The sequence below is a fragment of the Hyperoodon ampullatus genome, assembly GCF_949752795.1.
Source record: "Hyperoodon ampullatus genome assembly, chromosome: 2".
Taxonomy (NCBI): domain Eukaryota; kingdom Metazoa; phylum Chordata; class Mammalia; order Artiodactyla; family Ziphiidae; genus Hyperoodon; species Hyperoodon ampullatus.
This window is the reverse complement of record NC_136915.1, coordinates 66831468-66849941: the sequence shown is the minus strand read 5'-3', so window position 1 is coordinate 66849941 and position 18474 is coordinate 66831468. Positions and strand designations below refer to the sequence as shown.

At 36.3% G+C, this 18474-nt stretch overlaps 1 protein-coding gene across 1 annotated transcript in view; it reads right to left on the bottom strand.

Moving 5' to 3' along the window:
• Nucleotides 1–18474, bottom strand: part of MSH4 (mutS homolog 4) — a gene marked incomplete at both ends in the record, with an annotated part of 92548 nt that overhangs the window by 64381 nt on the left and 9693 nt on the right. Inside the window, 5 exons of the mRNA XM_079697683.1 lie at nucleotides 318–385; nucleotides 8035–8207; nucleotides 13498–13671; nucleotides 14558–14673; nucleotides 17724–17834. Of these exons, the coding sequence (XP_079553809.1) occupies nucleotides 318–385; nucleotides 8035–8207; nucleotides 13498–13671; nucleotides 14558–14673; nucleotides 17724–17834 (642 nt within the window). The remainder of the gene's footprint in view (nucleotides 1–317; nucleotides 386–8034; nucleotides 8208–13497; nucleotides 13672–14557; nucleotides 14674–17723; nucleotides 17835–18474) is intronic.

Below are 18474 nucleotides of genomic sequence, written 5' to 3'. Positions count from 1 at the left end.
TAAAACAATTTTTCTCTAATTTATTAAGCAAATTACTATAATCTAAGGTTTTTGAAAACTATATCCAAATTCTTTAAGTAAATATTTGATTAATGAAACTATACCAATTCCTCACCTAAGAAACTTTTCATTTTAAGTATATCATATATGATAATACACTGAGGAAAAAAGTTTCCTTTAAAAAGGCATAATACTACAGATATTAATAATGAAGTACTTTTCCAAAATATTTTCATATTTTCCAATTGTTACATATTAAGACAAGTTATATCACATAAGGTATAACAATATAACATATAATTTATACATAAACATACCGTGTCTTGCTTTGGAATTTGGACTAAAACAGAAAGAAGCTGCTCTGTATCAAGAAATCTTGCTATAACTGAAACAAACAAACAGAAACTATGAGCAGTTAAACTTTGTTACATTTTTAAAATATACACTATGTAAAATATTATCCTCAAGTAATAAAACAGAACAGTTTTACCTGCAAATATTACTTGTTTGAATTATCTTCATCTATCTTACATTTACCAGGAGTAAAATAATAAATTCTAGTGGTCTTTTCCTAATTCTGATTACTCAGAACTTGTCTTCAAATTTTGCCACTGTTGATCACCCCTTCCTTCTTGAAACTCTACTTCTCTGACTTTTAGCTATTGCTTATCATAATTTTCTTCCCACCTTTTTGACTTCTAACTTTTCTACATGATACTTAAAAGATCAGAGAAGATTAGTTTGAAAGCATAGTTCAACCACTAACCATATAACCTTCCAAAAGTTACATAACTTCTCTGAACTTTAGTTGTTCTCATCTTTTAAATGTGGATAATAACATCTTCCTCCTAGGGTTGTAGTGAGGATTAAGTGCAATAATATGTGTAAAGTACCTTGCATATACCAGAGCTCAAAACTGTTATTTTATTCTTCTCAACTCATTTTCCAGCTTCAAGTACACTATAAAAGTATATGTATAGATAATTGGAATCTATCCCTTTTAAATGTCCTCAGGTGTTTTTTCTTTACCTTAAACTATAGTAACTATTTCTTAATGACTCATGGTTATTATCATCATTGTAATGTGTGATCCCAAAAGTTTTTGTGTAAACTTATTGATACTTTCACAAAGTGGCCCCAAACTGTTATCCTTTAAAAAAAAGAACTAAATACAAAAATTTTATGTCACTTCTTTCTTGTTCAAACTTTTGATGTTCTTCAGTTTCCTTACCTCTAGAGCTATGCCTCTTTCTAAATTACCACTTCTATGGTAATTATGTTAAAACTGTGGTGAAAAAATTAGAGTAAATAGGCTGAGTATACTATTATACTGTTATACTATTATATTATACTACCATGACATTTTATATGTGAGTCCACTAGTCAGACTCTCTTAAGCCCTCACATAGATTGGCCTCTTTTTCAGTCTCTTCCTTCTTCCTCTCCCCAAATCTACTGTAACAAACAAACAATGTTTCTAAAATAAGGATTTGACCATATATATTACTCTCCTGGTTTAGAATCATCACCTCCCTATTGATTTCAGGATAAAATCCAAATTTCTTAGCATTATATAAAGGCTTTTCATAAACCAGCCCCAATTCTCATTTCCTGCAATTCCCCAAGGCTTCAAGTCATAAATAACTACTGGCCATGCCTTAAATACATCAAGTTCTTTTATAACAATGTAATGTAAGTATAACTGCAGAAGCTTATGTTAACTCTACCTTCCTCAACTTCCCAGAAAAACAAGTGTACCCTAGAAAGTAATGACTGCTCAAGATCACAGTCAGCAGCACCCATACCGGATCTTTATCCCAGCCACTGCATCCAAAAAACATTTTTGTTAACCCTATGCACATCAACATACATTGCTCAGGCATGTTCCCTTTGTCTTGAGTATCATTTCTAGAATTCTCCTGTTGTCAAAATCCTACTCATTCCCTTAAGACAAAGCTAAAATATTATCTCTGTGAATCCTGGATTCTATATTTATCCCAGCTCCCTCCTCTATGTTTCCACAAAATATTAAATTATTATTGTGTTTTTCACACTGTATCATATTTATTTATTTAGAGTTCTGTGTCTCTAACATGAATGTAAGATCCCTGAGGACAAAAACTTATAACTTAAATCTTCATGTTTTCATCCCTATTGTAGAATGCCTACAAGAAAGTACATACTGTACTTTTTATGAGGTTCACATTCTCATATTTTAATAAACTATAAAAATTACCCTTGTTCTGTATTCCTGCTCTCCTACTTTATTACATGTTAAGATAAATTATAAACTGTCAAGATAAAGAAAATATAGAAATATTTAACATTTGTAGATGCCAATTTAAAACTTTGTTATAAGGAATTATAAAACTTAAAATATATGAAAACTAAAGCTTCAAATAAAATCCAAGTTTTTCATTAAAATCTCATCATATAGAACATTATAATCTTTGGAACAACAGAATACAATTTTCAACATGTTCAATAATAAATCAATAGCTTAACAAATATGAACACCCATTATGTCCTAGACTCATATGGGAATCATCCAACAAAACATTCACTTACAATACAGTAAGATAAGTACCATAACAAGATACTATAGACAACATATAGAAAAGATACCTAATATACACTTGGGGAGTCAGAGAGGCTTCTAGAAGAAGTGACATATAAACTAGGATGGCAAATTATGAATTGCAGTTGGCTAAAGAGTAGCTTGGGAGAAGAGGTTACAGAGAAGAAAGAGAAAAGATTCTAGACAAATATTACAGAGTGCAAAAGCCAGAACATGATACGCACTAAAACAGACACACAGATCAGTGGAACAGGAATAAACCCATGCACATATGATCAATTAATCTATGACAAAGGGGACAAGAATACATCATGGGGAAAAGACAGTCTCTTCAATAAATGGTGCTGGGAAAACTGGACAGCTACATGTAAAAGAATGAAATTAGAATATTTTCTCACACCATATACAAAAATAAACGCAAAATAGATTAAACACCTAAATGTAAGACCCGACACCATAGAACTCCTAGAAGATAACATAGACAGAACACTCTTTGACATGAATGGTCAATATTTTTTTGGATCTGTTTCCTAAGGCAAAGGAAATAAAAACAAAAATAAACAAATAAGACCTAATGAAACTTAAAAGCTTTTGCACAGCAAAGGAAACCACTGACAAAATGAAAAGACAGTCTACTGAATGGGAGAAAATATTTGCAAATGATATACACGGGAAGGGGTTAATATCCAAAATATATAAACAGCTCAAATAACTCAATATCAAAAAAACAAATAATCCAATTAAAAAATAGGCAGAAGACCTGAACAGACATTTTTCCAAAGAAGACATACAGATGGCCAACAGGCACACGAAAAGATGCTCAACACTGCTAATCATCAGAGAAACGCAAATCAAAACCATAATGAGATATCACCTGACACCTGTCAGAATGGCTATCATCAAAAAGACCACAAATAACAAATGTTGGCAAGGTTGTCGAGAAGAGGGAACCATAATACACTGATGGTGGGAATGTAAATTGGTGCAGTCACTGTGGAAAACAATATGGGGGTTTCTCAAAAAACTAAAAATAGAACTACCATATGACTCAGCAATTCTACTCCTGGGTATATATTTGAAAAAAAACAAAGACACTAATTTGAAAAGATACATGCACCCCAATGTTCACAGCAGCATTACTGACAATTGCCAAGATATGGAAGCAACTTAAGTGTCCATCAACAGATGAGTGAATAAAGAAGATGTGGTATATGTGTGTGTACATATATATGGAATACTACTCAACCATAAAAAAAGGATGAAATTTTGCCATTTGCAAAAACATGGATGGGTCCTGGAGGGTATTATTGCTTAGTGAAATAAGTCAGGCAGAGAAAGACAAACACTTATACATGGAATCTAAAAAATAAAACAAACGAAAGAGTATAGCAAAACAGAAACAGACTCACAGATACAGAGAACCAACTAGTGGTTAACAATGGGGAGAGGGTAGGGAGGAGGGTCAAGAGAGGGGTAGGGGATTAAGCGGTACAAATTATTATGTATAAAATAAGTAAGCTACAAGGATATATTATACAGCATAAGGAATATAGTCATTATTTTATAATAACTTTAAATGGAGTATAATCTATACAAATTTTGAATCATTATGTTGTACAACTGACACTAATACTGTAAATCAACTATACCCCAATGGAAATAAATTAAATTAAAAAATTTTTTAAAGCCGGAACATGAGACAGGATATGTTCAAGTAACTAAAAGAAGTTCAATTATACTAGAAGGCAGAATGACAAGTGACGAGTAACAAGAGATGCTGTGGGAGATGATAAAGAAATAGCCATCCAGAAGAGTTTGGATTTTATCCTAAAAGTAATGAGAAGAGAATGAAGGATTTTATGCAAGTGGATATGTGGTAGCCCCACAAAGATGTCCACATCCTAATCCCTGGAACCTTTGAATATGTTATCTGGTAAAGGGGACTTTGAAGATGGGATTAAGTTAAGCATCTTGAAATGGAGAGATTATTCTGGATTATTTGTTAGTCTCAAAGTAATCACAAGGGTCCTTATAAGAGGGAGACAGGGGAATTCCCTGGCAGTCCAGTGGTTAGGGCTCTGTGCTCTCACAGCCGGGGGGCCCAGGTTCTATCCCTGGTCAGGGAACTAAGATCCCACAAGCCAAGTGGCCAAAAAAGAAAGAAAAAAAAAAAGAAAAAAAAAGAGGGAGGTAGGAGGATCAGTCAAAGAGAGAAGATATAAGGACAAAAGCAGAGGTCAGAAAGTAGAGAAGAAACTATTCTGCTGGCTTTGAAGATGGAGGAAGGGCCATGAGCCAAGGAATGTAGATGGCCTCTAGAAACTGGAAAAGGCAAGGAAACAGTTTTGCCCCTAGAGCCTCCAGAAGAAACGGTGGACCTGCTAACACATTGATTTTAGCCCAGCAAAACTGATTTCTGACTTCCAGAACTGTAAGATAATAAATTCATGTTGTTTTAAGCCACTAAATTTGTGGTACTTTGTTACATCAACAACAAGAAACTAATGAAGAGTAATATGCTCAGATTTATATTTTCAAAAGCTCTCTCAGGCTCTCATATAGAGAAGAGACTGTAAAGAACAAGACTGGTGGAGGAAGCCAAACAGCAGGCTGCTGCAATAAATCAGATTATAGATAAATGGTACCCCAGGCTGGAGCAGCAGCATTGGGAATAGAAGCTAAACAAGCAAGAGATATATAGAAAAGAGACTTTGCAAAATTTGATGATTCATTTCAGGGAAGGGAAGTGTCAAGAATGACTTCCAGGTATCTGGTTTGGTAAACAGCTTGGATGTAGACCTATTCTCTGAAATCAGAAGGGATTGATTTAGAAGGGAAGATGGCACAGTTTGGACACATTAAATGTGAGGTGATTAAGGAACATCTTAATAAGTGCTCAGTAGGCAATAAGATATATGGGGCTGAAGGTCTATAGAGATATCTGGGCACGAGATGTAAATTTAGGGAAGTTATGAATACATAAATGATAATTATAAGACCAAGAAGGTGGGTAAATCATATAATAAGAATATACGGGGTAAAAAGACAACCTAGGACATACCTTTGAAGAGCCATAGCATTTAGGGAACGAGCAAAGGAAAACAAGCCTAAAAAGAAGACTCAGAAGTCATTCTCACTTCCATTTGAAAGAAAGGAATCTGGGGTTTTTACTCTGTTACCTGATCAATGACAGAGCTTTCTGAAGACATTCCAAGACAGTATACAGTCCTGTAGTCTATTTGGAAATAGTAAAGATAACATTACAAGGGAGATACCCCATTGGTTTTGACTGGATAGTCATAAACTCGTTGAAGAAATGAGTGACAGGGGCTTCCCTGGTGGTGCAGTGGTTGAGAGTCCGCCTGCCGATGCAGGGGACATGGGTTCGTGCCCCGGTACGGGAAGATCCCACATGCCGTGGAGCGGGTGGTCCCGTGAGCCATGGCCGCTGAGCCTGCGCGTCCGGAGACTGTGCTCCGCATTGGGAGCAGCCACAACAGCGAGAGGCCCGCGTACCGCAAAAAAAAAAAAAAAAAAAAGAAAGAAATGAGTGACAGATCTTAAAAAAAAGGAAATTCCAAAGAAATAGGAAGAAAACTAAGAAACTGTATAATTACAGAAGCAAAGAAAGGCAGTAATTCAATAAGGAGAGATTTTTGGCAGCACCAAAGAAGTTGGATTTCAAATAGGAGAACTAATATGTGCCCATTAAATTTAAAAACAATGAGACTATGGGTGAATGTTTTAGGCTGGGTGCTCCAGAAGCAGACGCTGAGATGAAGATTCATGTGCAAGTAATATATTAAGAATTTGCTTCCACGAGAAACCAATAAAGAAGACAAGAAGGACAGGAAGAGAAAAAAAGCCAAGAAAAAGTATAATTTCAGGCAAAGTCCTATGGAAGGTAACTTCAACCGATCCTGTAGAAGGCTTGTGGACTTTATTTATTTTTTTATTTTTATTTTTTTTGAGGTATGCGGGCCTCTCACTGTTGTGGCCTCTCCCGTTGTGGAGCACAGGCTCCGGACGCACAGGCTCAGCGGCCATGGCTCACGGGCCTAGCTGCTCCGCGGCATGTGGGATCTTCCCGGACCGGGGCACGAACCCGTGTCCCCTGCATCGGCAGGTGGACTCTCAACCACTGCGCCACCAGGGAAGCCCGGCTTGTGGACTTTAAGTTACATTCATGGTTTTTGCCAAAACAGTGTGAGACAGCTGGGCTTTCATACTCCCACAACATTCAGTCATTTAAGGTCCTCAAGGCACTTTTGGCACTCCGTGCCTGAGAGCAAAGCCCTCTAATAGCCTGAGGGCAGGCCTCTAAAGAGAGTCCAGGTACAGGCCATTAGAAGCAAAAGCACACATAGCAGGGAAAAGGGGCACACAGAAAGGTAAAAGAGACCCAAGAAGATCTGGACAGAGAACCAACAATATCTGCTACAGTGACCTTGACAAGAGCAGTCTCAGTGCAGGAGTGGGCACAGAAACAAGACTGATTGATTAAGACGTAGTGATGAAGAGAAGATAGTGTTTGCAGAAAATTTGTTTTTCAACAAGATGTTTAATGGAAGAAGAGAGATAAGGTGTTGTTGTGAACAAGGCTGACCAGTTAAAAAGTGGCCTTTTTGTACCTTTCCCAAAGCCTCACAAAATACACAGGAATATATAGAAAAAAATGAATATACAAAACAACATTGGAAATGCAGAATCACAGTCAGTATAATGTCAGAATTTTGAAGAAATTATACTAATTAAAAGGTATTTAGAATTGGACTTAGGAAAACCTAAAGGCTGTAAATGGCTTCTAGATTTTCAAGTACCACTTCCATTTAGACCTCCAGAACAACAGGAAGGGAGGTTGGGGAAGTGAGGTTATGGAAGACAGATCAAGTTGCTAGAAACCAGGAATTGGACTCAGATCAGTGCATATAAACTGCCCCTCCACCTACAGATTTAAGAAGAAAATTGCACTGCCATGCCAGTGAACATATGCCAAGGGCAATTCTCTTACCTCATGTTATGAGTTGGATTGTATCCCCCAAAAAGAAACTTTGAAATCCTAAACCCTAGTGTCTGAATGTGATATTACTTGGAAATTGGACCTTTGCTGATGTCATCAAGTTAAGATAAGGTCATTAGGATGAGCCTTAATCCAACAGGACTGGTATCTTTTTAAGAAGACAATGTATTTTCTTAAAAAATTTGTATTTGGGCTTCCCTGGTGGTGCAGTGGTTGGGAGTCCGCCTGCCGATGCAGGGGACACGGGTTCGTGCCCCAGTCTGGGAGGACCCCACATGCCGCGGAGCAGTTGGGCCCGAGCCATGGCCACTGAGCCTGCGCGTCCGGAGCCTGTGCTCCACAACAGGAGAGGCCACAACAGCGAGAGGCCCGCGTACCGCAAAAAAAAAAAAAAAAAAAAAAATTGTATTTGTAAAAGTAGATGATATTCATTTACCTGACTGAAGTCCAAAAAAGAGTTCCTCATCTTGAAGCAGTTCTTGAACACAATCTAACCTCATGTTAATGGTTTCAACATCAATTAGAGGTTCTAATATATTAGAACGAAGTCTTCTACTTCCTCCAGGAGTCTTAGTGTAATTTAGAACACCAAAGAGTGTGTGATTGTTCCTTTAAAAACACAAGTTAGGAAAATTTCATTAAGTATACTAAGGAAAATCCAATAAAACTGTAATTTAACTTTTAAAATAATCCTATAATCTACGGTAGTGATTCTCAAACTTTAATATGCATACAAATCACATGAGGATTCTGATTCAGTAGGTTTGGGATGAGGCTTGAGAATCTGTTTCAAATACACTCTCAGGTATGCTGTCAGTCAGTGAAGCACACTTTGATTAACAAGATCGAGAGAATCTTCTTGCATTTAGATAATGGCTTTTTTCATAGATCAGTTAACAATACTCAGACTAATATAAAATATTCTAGTCCATGGCATTCCATCAATAATAGCAAGATATCAACAACACATCCTTAAGGGGAGAGAGAACTTTTACACTGATAAAATGAGTATTTAATATAATCATTCTGTTCTAACTTAAGAAGTTAGAGAATTATAAAAGAGAAAGAAAGAAAATAATATCAGGTACAGAAACTGTTAAAAACAAACAAACAGGTCTGTACAGAGAATGACCAGGAGGGCTGATTTAGTTAGGTTGGTTGAGAAAGACCTGTATGTATATTCGGCAGTTAAGAAGGCATCCATGCCAAGATGATGATGAGATGGGAATAATGATGACAACTGATGGTGAGTACAGCTAACATATACTGAACACAAAGTATGTGCCAGGCCTTATTCTAAGCACTTTACATATATTGACTTATTTAATTCTAACAATGATGGTATGAGATAGATGCTATTATTAACATTTTATAAGGGAAGAAACTGAAACACAAAGAAATTAAGTAACTTGCCCAAGGTTTCCAAATAAGTGAACAAGAAAAGAGTTACCGTTTAAAAGGGCAAAACAGAAGAGCAATTTAAGCCCAGGTAGTCTTTCTGGCTCCAGAACCAGAAAGAAGACCAAAGTTGGTGGAGCACTGCAAGTGAGGGTAAGAATTAAGGGAGATGAATGAAGAAGTTGAAAGAGACCAGAACACAGAAGTCCTTGTAGGCCACGGTAAAGAGTCTAAATTATATTCTAAATATAACAGGAGCTCTGGAAGATTTTAAGCAGGAAAGTTCCAAGATCTAATTTCTGGTTTAAAAGGATCACACTCTGACCACTAGGTTGAGAAGAGACTAATTGTAGGAGGGGAAGAAAGCAGAGAGACAAGTTAGGGGCTATTATACTATACAGCAGTCCAGGCTAAAATGATGGAGGTATGGGTTAGGGTTGTAGCACCGGAAATGCTAAGAAGTGATCCAGAATACGTATGTACTCTAAAGGTTGAGTCAGGAGGATTTACTGACATATTGAATCTGGGTTAAGAGAGGAAAGGAAATAAAAATGACTCTAGTCATCAGACTGCCAAATTTTTGGTATATCAATTTAAACAAATTTTTAGGGAACTATTCAAATCAAGTCCTGGCTGGGAGTGGGGGTCATCGTAGGTAAGTCACAGGCACAATTTTGAGAACTTGTCTTCTGCAGGAACAAAGGAAGTGGGGAGCATACCTAAATCTGCCATTTGTTATAGAAATCAATGGGTGAAACAGTATGCTGAACAAGTAACAAATCCATAGAAGCATTAGAGCTATTCAGACAGTTCAGAAGATAGCATGCCCATCTTTTAACCTAATATTCTTTGGTTCAAGTCTGTGAAAAGACCTCAATTTCTTCTTTCAACTATAATATGAACTCTTGGAGGTCAAATATCCTATCATTTAATATATAGCAGGAACTCAAGCAATGTTTGACAATGATAATGGTAAACAATGATTAACTATGAAATGTGACAAAGTAAAACTGAGTACAAAACCCTTTGTAATAATTACCAGCCTTGGTTATTGACTGTCTATGTTACCCCATGTTACTTTAATTTAGAAAGTCAATGACAGAGTACTTTATCCAGATATTATTTTATCCCTTTTTTCCTAGCAATAGAAAAAATATTATTTATTCACTAAGCTGAAAAAGAATAATTAAAATTAATTATAAACTCCTTTAAAACGTTATAATTTTAGACCATCATTATTCAGTGGAACTACAAAGGTGTTGAGGTCACTACACTGACAATGACAAATAGTATACACAGTACTATTCTTACCTTTATTAAAAGTAGTGCCAACAGTACCTAGATAGATCTAAACTGTTCTTGATGATTAAAGTAAATAACAAAAAAATTAGATATTATAGGTTTCTAAGTTTGTAACTGTAAATAATGTCTGGAGATTTCACATAATTAAAAGTTAAGGGCTTCCCTGGTGGCGCAGTGGTTGAGAGTCTGCCTGCCGATGCAGGGGACGCGGGTTCGTGCCCCGGTCCGGGAAGATCCCACATGCCGCGGAGCAGCTGGGCCCGTGAGCCATGGCCGCTGAGCCTGCGCGTCCGGAGCCTGTGCTCCGCAACGGGAAAGGCCACAACAGTGAGAGGCCCGCGTACCGCAAAAAAAAAAAAAAAAAAAAAAAAAGTTAAGTCAAGATAAGAGCACACAAATTGACAGAAATACTTAAACACTATGGCTCTGAAATTGGCAGTGAGCACCTTAAGGTTTCAATTGTATAAAGCACTCTTTACTCTATTCAGTACTCGTAATACTAAAATTTATGATTATCTTAAGTTTATCCCTTTCATTGATATCCGAAGTTATATTTAAGTACTGAAAGCTGAGATTTTACTCCAGGCTTACTTACTCCCAACTTGTACTTTACCAAAGTAAATAGGTTATGGTTTCCTTGCACATACCATATTGCTATATTGAAAATCATGCTTTCAAGACTTTGTTATTCACTGTCTTACTACCTTTTCTATTTCTTACTCTGGATAACTTCTTTTTTTAAAAAATATTTATTTATTTTTGGCTGCATTAGGTCTTCATTGCTGCGCGTGGGCTTTTCTCTAGTTGCGGCAAGTGAGGGCTACTCTTCGTTGTGGTGCACGGGCTTCTCGTTGCAGTGGCTTCTTTTGTTGTGGAGCATGGACTCTAGGAATGTGGGCTTCAGTTGTTGTGGCTCATGGGCTTTAGAGCGCAGGCTCAGCAGTTGTGGCACACGGGCTTAGTTGCTCTGTGGCATGTGGGATCTTCCCGGGCCAGCACTCGAACCTGTGTCCCCTGCATTGGCAGGTGGATTCTTAACCACTGCGCCACCAGGGAAGCCCATGGATAACTTCTATTTATACTTCAAAACTCATATCAGGAAAAAAAAACCCCTCATGTCAGGTATTATCTTCTCTAGAAAGCCTTTTCTAATTACTCCCCTTTTACTCCTTAACTAAGCCCAGTTAACTTTCTTTCTCTGCTATGATCCCATCATTTTTTTATGCAAACTTTCATATCACTATACAGTCGTCCCTTGGTACCTGTAGGGGATTGATTTTAAGACCTCTAGCAGATACCAAAATCCGAAGATGCTTAAGTCCCTTATATAAAGTGGCCTACTAGAGTGGGCCCTCCATATCCACAGGTTCCATATCTGTGGATTCAACCAACTGTGGGTCCCTAGGCTATGGAGCGCCTGATGTACTTAGTACATGTTAATGATACTATGATACTATGCATCTCCTCCTTTAGACTGTAATTCCTCAAGGAGAAAAACCAGTACTCACTAATTCTTTGTACCAAATTGAACCCATATTAAACTATATAGGTTTATGCCTACTATAAGCACCACCACAGGTTCATTACATTATCTTCTAATAACATTTTGATTCTAGTTTAGGTATCCCAACCACTATGAACCCTTATAAACACTGTGTATTTGTGTGTGTGTGTGCACACACATGGGCAATCTCCCATTCTCCCTCTTATTCATGCTTACCATAACTATTCTTCTAACTAAAGCTAACAATAAACCAATAAAACCAGCAATCTAGTCATACACAAAGACCAAGTTGATTCAAGTATTTTCACTTTCTCAAATGATTATGTAGCCCCTTGAATTTCCTGTATTTAATGCTTTTAAAACTTGTTATTTTAACTTTGTAGTATTCTGCACACAACTTTTTTTATTATGGTAAAACATACAAAACACAAATTTTAGCATTTTAACCATATTAAGCACACAAGTCCGTATCATTAGGTACACCTGCAGTATTGTGCAACCATTACCATCATTCATTTCTCATCATCCTAAACAGAAACTCTGAATCCATTAAACAATAACTCTCCCATTCCCCACTTCCCCCAGCCCCTGGTAACCTGTCTACTTTCTGTCTCTATAAATTTGCCTATTTTAGGTACTTCATATAAATGGAATCATAAAATATTCTTCCTTCTGTGTCTGGCATATTTCACTTAACATAATGTTTTCAAGGTTCATACATCTCGTGGCATGTATCAGAATTTCATTCCTTTTTAAGGCCGAATGATATTCCACTGTATGTATACACCTTATCTTTACACATCTTATTTTATCAGTCACTCATTGATGGACATCTGGTTTGTTTCCACATTTTGGCTATTGTGAATAATGCTGCTATGAATATTTGTGTGCAAGTATCTGTTTGAGTCCCCATTCTCAATTCTTTTAGGTACATACCAAGAAGTAGAATGTATTATATGGTAATGCTATGTTTAACTTTTTGAGGAACCACCATGTGGTTTTCCAAAGTGACTGCACTACTGTACATTCCCACTATAAATGGATTAGGATTCTCATTTCTCCATATCGTCACCAACAATTATTTTCCATTTACCTAATAATAACCATCCTAATGGGTGTGAAGTGGTAATTGTGGCTTTGATTTGCATTTCCCTAATGACTAGTGACGTTGAGCAACTTCTTAAGTGCTTATTGAACCTCTGTATATCTTCTTTGGAGAATTGTCTGTTCAAGTCTTCTACCTAGTTTTGAAATGGGTTGTTACTTTTTTTTTTTTTCTTGTTTAGTACAAATATATTTTTAAAACCTGATTTTGGTGAAACATCTAAGCAGCTCACCAACAATGGTATAAGGATTAAAAATATGTTTATTCGGGCTTCCCTGGTGGCGCAGTGGTTGAGAGTCCGCCTGCCGATGCAGGGGACACGGGTTCGTGCCCCGGTCCGGGAAGATCCCACATGCCACGGAGCAGCTGGGCCCGTGAGCCATGGCCGCTGAGCCTGCGTATCCGGAGCCTGTGCTCCGCAACGGGAGAGGCCATAACAGTGAGAGGCCCGCGTACCGCAAAAAAAAAAAAAAAAAAAGTTTATTCAATATTTCTCCATCGAACAATTTAAAGAAATGTAAAGTAACTATTCATAGAAAAATGACATAATAAACTGATACATTTTCTAAGAGAAAAATGGATGATCTTACCTAGAGTCTTGATTATTAATTAGTAATTCAAGGTTTTGGGTTGATGATGAATCTATCATAGCTGTCTGTTCACTACCCTGGAAACTAATCTTCAGTGATTTTGGTGCATAAACTGAATTTTGAATAAATTCAACATATTTTAATAAAGCTGCAACAGCTGCAAGGCAGTAATACCTGTAAAGTGACCAAAGATACATCACTATAAATCTTTGGAATAAAAAAAAGTATTGCTATAAAAGAAAACATTTATTTCACTTTAATATTAGCAAAATTATAAATATTTGCATAGCATTGCTTAAAATCAAAGGGAAAAAGTGTTCCTGATTTTTGATAACTAGTTAAATTACCTCTAAAACATAAAAGTTGATAAAAAGAGACAATTTTCTAAAGTCTGAGACTTAAGGGATATTAGACTCCCAATAGGTCACATGTTAGAAGTCAACATTCAATGGTAATTTGTGTCAATTTTTGATGTACCATTCTAAATACAAATTCAAATAATGTTGAAAAAGTCTGAGAGTTGTAAAGGTACAGTCAGGAGGTCCCAATGTATAGGAAAGCATGTTTTGATCTCGGTGAAAGTAGTCGTCATGATTAACTGAGCGAACAAGTGGTCTAACCTGGCTCAAAGTAAGTATCTGTTCAGCATGTTATAAGAAATATCCATTCCAAAAAGATCATTCCCTGTCTCATTCTGAAGGAGTAAAGGTATGAAGTAACAGGAACACAGCTTTAACTGTGTTTCACTTCTGTACCCTCACATTTCTAGTTTGCTGTAGCTACTTGAGCTTTTCAATTCAAAGTAAAGTGAGCAGGAACCATTAAGGCAGTAGATTATGACTAATTTGGAGAAATTCCATAAAAGTTTAGTTAGCAAGATATGCCTAGTATATAACTTTTAGTTAACTATTTTACTATTTCAATAATTACTGAGTGTGCTTTATAAGCCAGGCACTTTTCTAGGTGGTAGGGAATATAGCAAAGAACAAAACACACAAAAGACCTTTCCGTCCTGGAATACACACGAGGGATTCACTACTTGCCCTAAGTTTTAACTTACTTGGATTGAACCTCCATTAGGACAGTGCTGAATTCTGTTATGCATAATTGTTCAATGTACTCTAATCCTTTTGTTTCATTGAAGTATTTCCTTTGGACAGTAGTGAAATTAACGTTCTGAAAAGAATTTTTAATTTCAAAATAAATTTTAAGTTTCATGCACTTGCCCAAAACTGCTTTCTTAAATACATGCTCATACATGGGTAGATGACTTAAATACTGAATAAAGTTTATTTTTCAATATTTATTATTTTCTAGAGTTAAATACGTTTTCTTAGTTATTTACAAAAAGAATGATGGTCTGTCTTGCTAAGTGAATTATAGCAGTCTGTAACTCTTATTAAGCCATATTTACATGAAATTTAAGTAAAATAATAAAAAATAAACATGAGAGTCTCTGACTTCTACTAATTTTATTCTACAGCAACAACAGCAACAAAGGTTTTACATTCAGCCTCACATACACTATCATAATTTAGAGAGGGTAAAACTTTGTAATACACTAGCTGGGGAAGCCAAAAATACCAATTCCAGCTATCAAATCTATGAAATGCTATTTACATAAGGTGAATTTAATTTATAGAATAAAGAAAAGCAGATAATGGAACTTTTTTTTAAAAGAGAAAAAAAAGCATGCAGCTGCAGAGTAAAAGGTCTGCCTACTTTGAATAAAAGTAATAGGTAAGAAAGGTATTAATAATATAATAACAATGGACCGTGAAAGAGCTGCAAGGCTGAAAAAAAACGTCATAAGCAAGTAGGGAATTTGTTATGTGCCAAGATTGTTTGAAGAGTTATCTCATTTAATCTTCCCAATAACCCTATGATGTAAGTCTTGTATCAATATTAAGTACAATTTTCCTCTAAGTCAAATTCTGAGAAGTCAAGCAACTTTTCTAATATACAACTGATATGTTCCAGAGCTGAGACTTGAATTTGGATTTGACTAAAAAGTCCATGTTCCTTACGCTTCATATTGCTTCTTATTTAATTGAGGTTTTTTTATGGTAAGTGTGATGATAATGATAACAATAACATTGATTTTCCCCTCTGTTTATAATGCTTTTATACCAAATACTTCTATGGCTCTCTCTCTCACTCCTATTAGGACTTTGCCCAAATGTAACCTCATCAGTGAGACCATTTCTGATTACCTTATATAAAATATCAATTCTCTAGGAGGAAGATACTATTATTGTCCCTATTTTACTGACGAATAAAAACTGAAGCTTAGAGAGGTTAACTTAACTTGCACACAGTCATTTAGAATCAGGATTTGAAACCACAACAGTCTAGCTCCTCTATTCTTTTTCTTTTTTTAAATTTATTTATTTATGTATCTATTTATTTTGGGCTGCGTTGGGTCTTCGTTGCTGCCCAAGGGCTTCCCCTAGTTGTGGCGAGCGGGGGCTACTCTTCGTTGTGGTGCACCGGCTTCTCATTGCGGTGGATTCTCTTACTGTGGAGCACAGGCAGTAGGCACACAGGCTTCAGTAGTTGTGGCACGTGGGCTCAGCAGTTTCAGCGTGCAGGCTCTGGAGCGCAGGTTCAGTAGTTGTGGCACACAGGCTTAGCTGCTCCATGGCATGTGGGATGTTCCCGGACCAGGGCTCAAACCTGTGTCTCCTGCATTGGCAGGCGGATTCTTAACCACTGCGCCACCAAGGAAGTCCCTGGCTCCTTTATTCTTAAGCACTATGCTATGTTGCCTTACATCTCAAGCGTAGTAAATGTAGGTTGTTTTCGCCTTTGGAGGATTCATCTATCCCACATTCTATGTTGTTCTGCCCATGTAGAACTGTCAATTACAGTACTCTGTGCCCCACAGCAAAAAGCAAATGACCTGGGATTAATCAATCATAGTGCTTTTACCCCCAGAAACAGTGATTAATCTAACATGTGGGAACATGAACAAAGCAGGAACAGTCAGGATCCTTCTCTTGAATTCATATGTGGACACTGGAAGGAAGAAGTTATTTTTTACTCTCAGTTGGCTAAGTTGAGTTGACATCAGCCTGGAGCCATGAGCAATAATTTTATTAAACCTCACAGAGAGATGGCAGTAGAGATGAGAGTAAGGATAGGATCTATCCAACCATTTGGCTTCCCAGTTACATAAGCCAAGAAATTTACTTTTTCACTTAACCTACTTTAAGTTGAATTTCTGTTACTCACAACCAAAGGACTTAGAATGCTTAATAAATACAAAATAATGAAGGTATATGGAAAGGTATACATAAATAAGGGTGATGAAAAGAAGTCTAATGTCATGAATGAAAGAGATAGAGTCCTGTCTAATAGAGACAATAGGTTTACAATAGGAACCATTTCTGGCAATAAGTCAAAGACAGCTGAGCTACATTGGATCTCTAAGTGCACAAGAAATCTTATATGACTGTAGATGCTGCATATATTAAGAACTATAAAGAACTCATTGGACCATAATCTCAACTTGGTTTCAAATGTGTTAAAGATAAGGCTACAGACACAACGAAATATAATATTCTGAAAATAATTTGCACTCCTCAAGAACTATTCTATCTGCAATGCTGCCTACTTGGTTCAGAACCACAGCCTCCATTCCACAAAGCAGGGAGATGTGCTAAAGGGAAGAGATAAACCGCATGGTAGACAGGCCCTTACTGAGAGGGAGAACATTAGCTGGATAAGGTTCCAGAGCACTTCCCTGTCACAGTCCCACAGATGGTGAGACAGTATGTGTTGCCAGGGGAAGCTGTAACAATTCTATAATAAAAATCAAATTCTCCAAAAGAAAAAGCACTTGCTGATAGTTGGTATCCTCTAGAAGAATAAGAACTTCACTTTCAACTAGTCTGGCAGCACAATAACTACTTTCCAGGAAGCTATACCTAAGGAAATCCATGCTTTCTCTAAGTGTCTGCTTCCTGTATACTCTGGGAAACTCCTTATTACCTAAAAGATTTTTCCTTTTTTTCAAAGTGTACCAAAGGGTACCAAATCAAATAAGTGAATTCCTTGTCATTTTTATTATATGTATTAATAGTCCCTAAGCTTAGGACTTGTACTTAGTGAGTACTTTAGGGTAAAGATACCCGAATTATTGTTCTTTAGGATGATATTATAAAATGGATTTTAAATAAGTAAAACAATCTTGAATGTTACTACTGAGAATAAAAATCACTTACCTTGAAATTTTCTGTGATGAGAGTAAACAACTTGGTTGAATTCCCCACAACACAAGCAGTATTTGACATTATTATTTCCAAAGGTGATAAAATTTTGAGTTTAGTGATCACCTAAAATTGTTTGAATAATTCCTTAAATGTAAGCTTAGGATTCTCTAAAACCAAAAAAGTTTCGTATTTTTCTGAGAGATAAAATTAAGTCAGAGACATACAAAATCACAACTGTTCTAATTATATGTTTCAATTAAATATACTTCTAATGGTAATATGTCAAACATACATCCTATAAAATTATAAATACAATATTATAATATATAATAAGCATAGGCTATATTTTACTCACAATAGTTTGTATCAGCTCTAAGCCCCCAAATAATTTGAACGTATCAAATATGTATTCCTAAAAAAATTTTTTTAATAAATTCATCTACTCGGTATTTTATTCATCTCCATGAAAAACATAAACATTCAATAGCGTAACTATGGTGATTCAATCAATATGGCCACACGGGTACAGCTTAGAAGTTGAAAGGTACAGAAACACAGATGAGAAACATCTGCTTTATGACTGATGCTTTTCACAGTCTAAGGTGCATTTCTTAGAACTATTCTAGACACAGGAATACTTTATCAATATACTGAACATTCCCGGTTTTTAAAAAAAACTTTTATCCTATTCTTTTTAAATTGCATAGAAATGTGAAATACCAAATATGCAGTACTAATATCATTTAGGTTGTTAGGTATATTA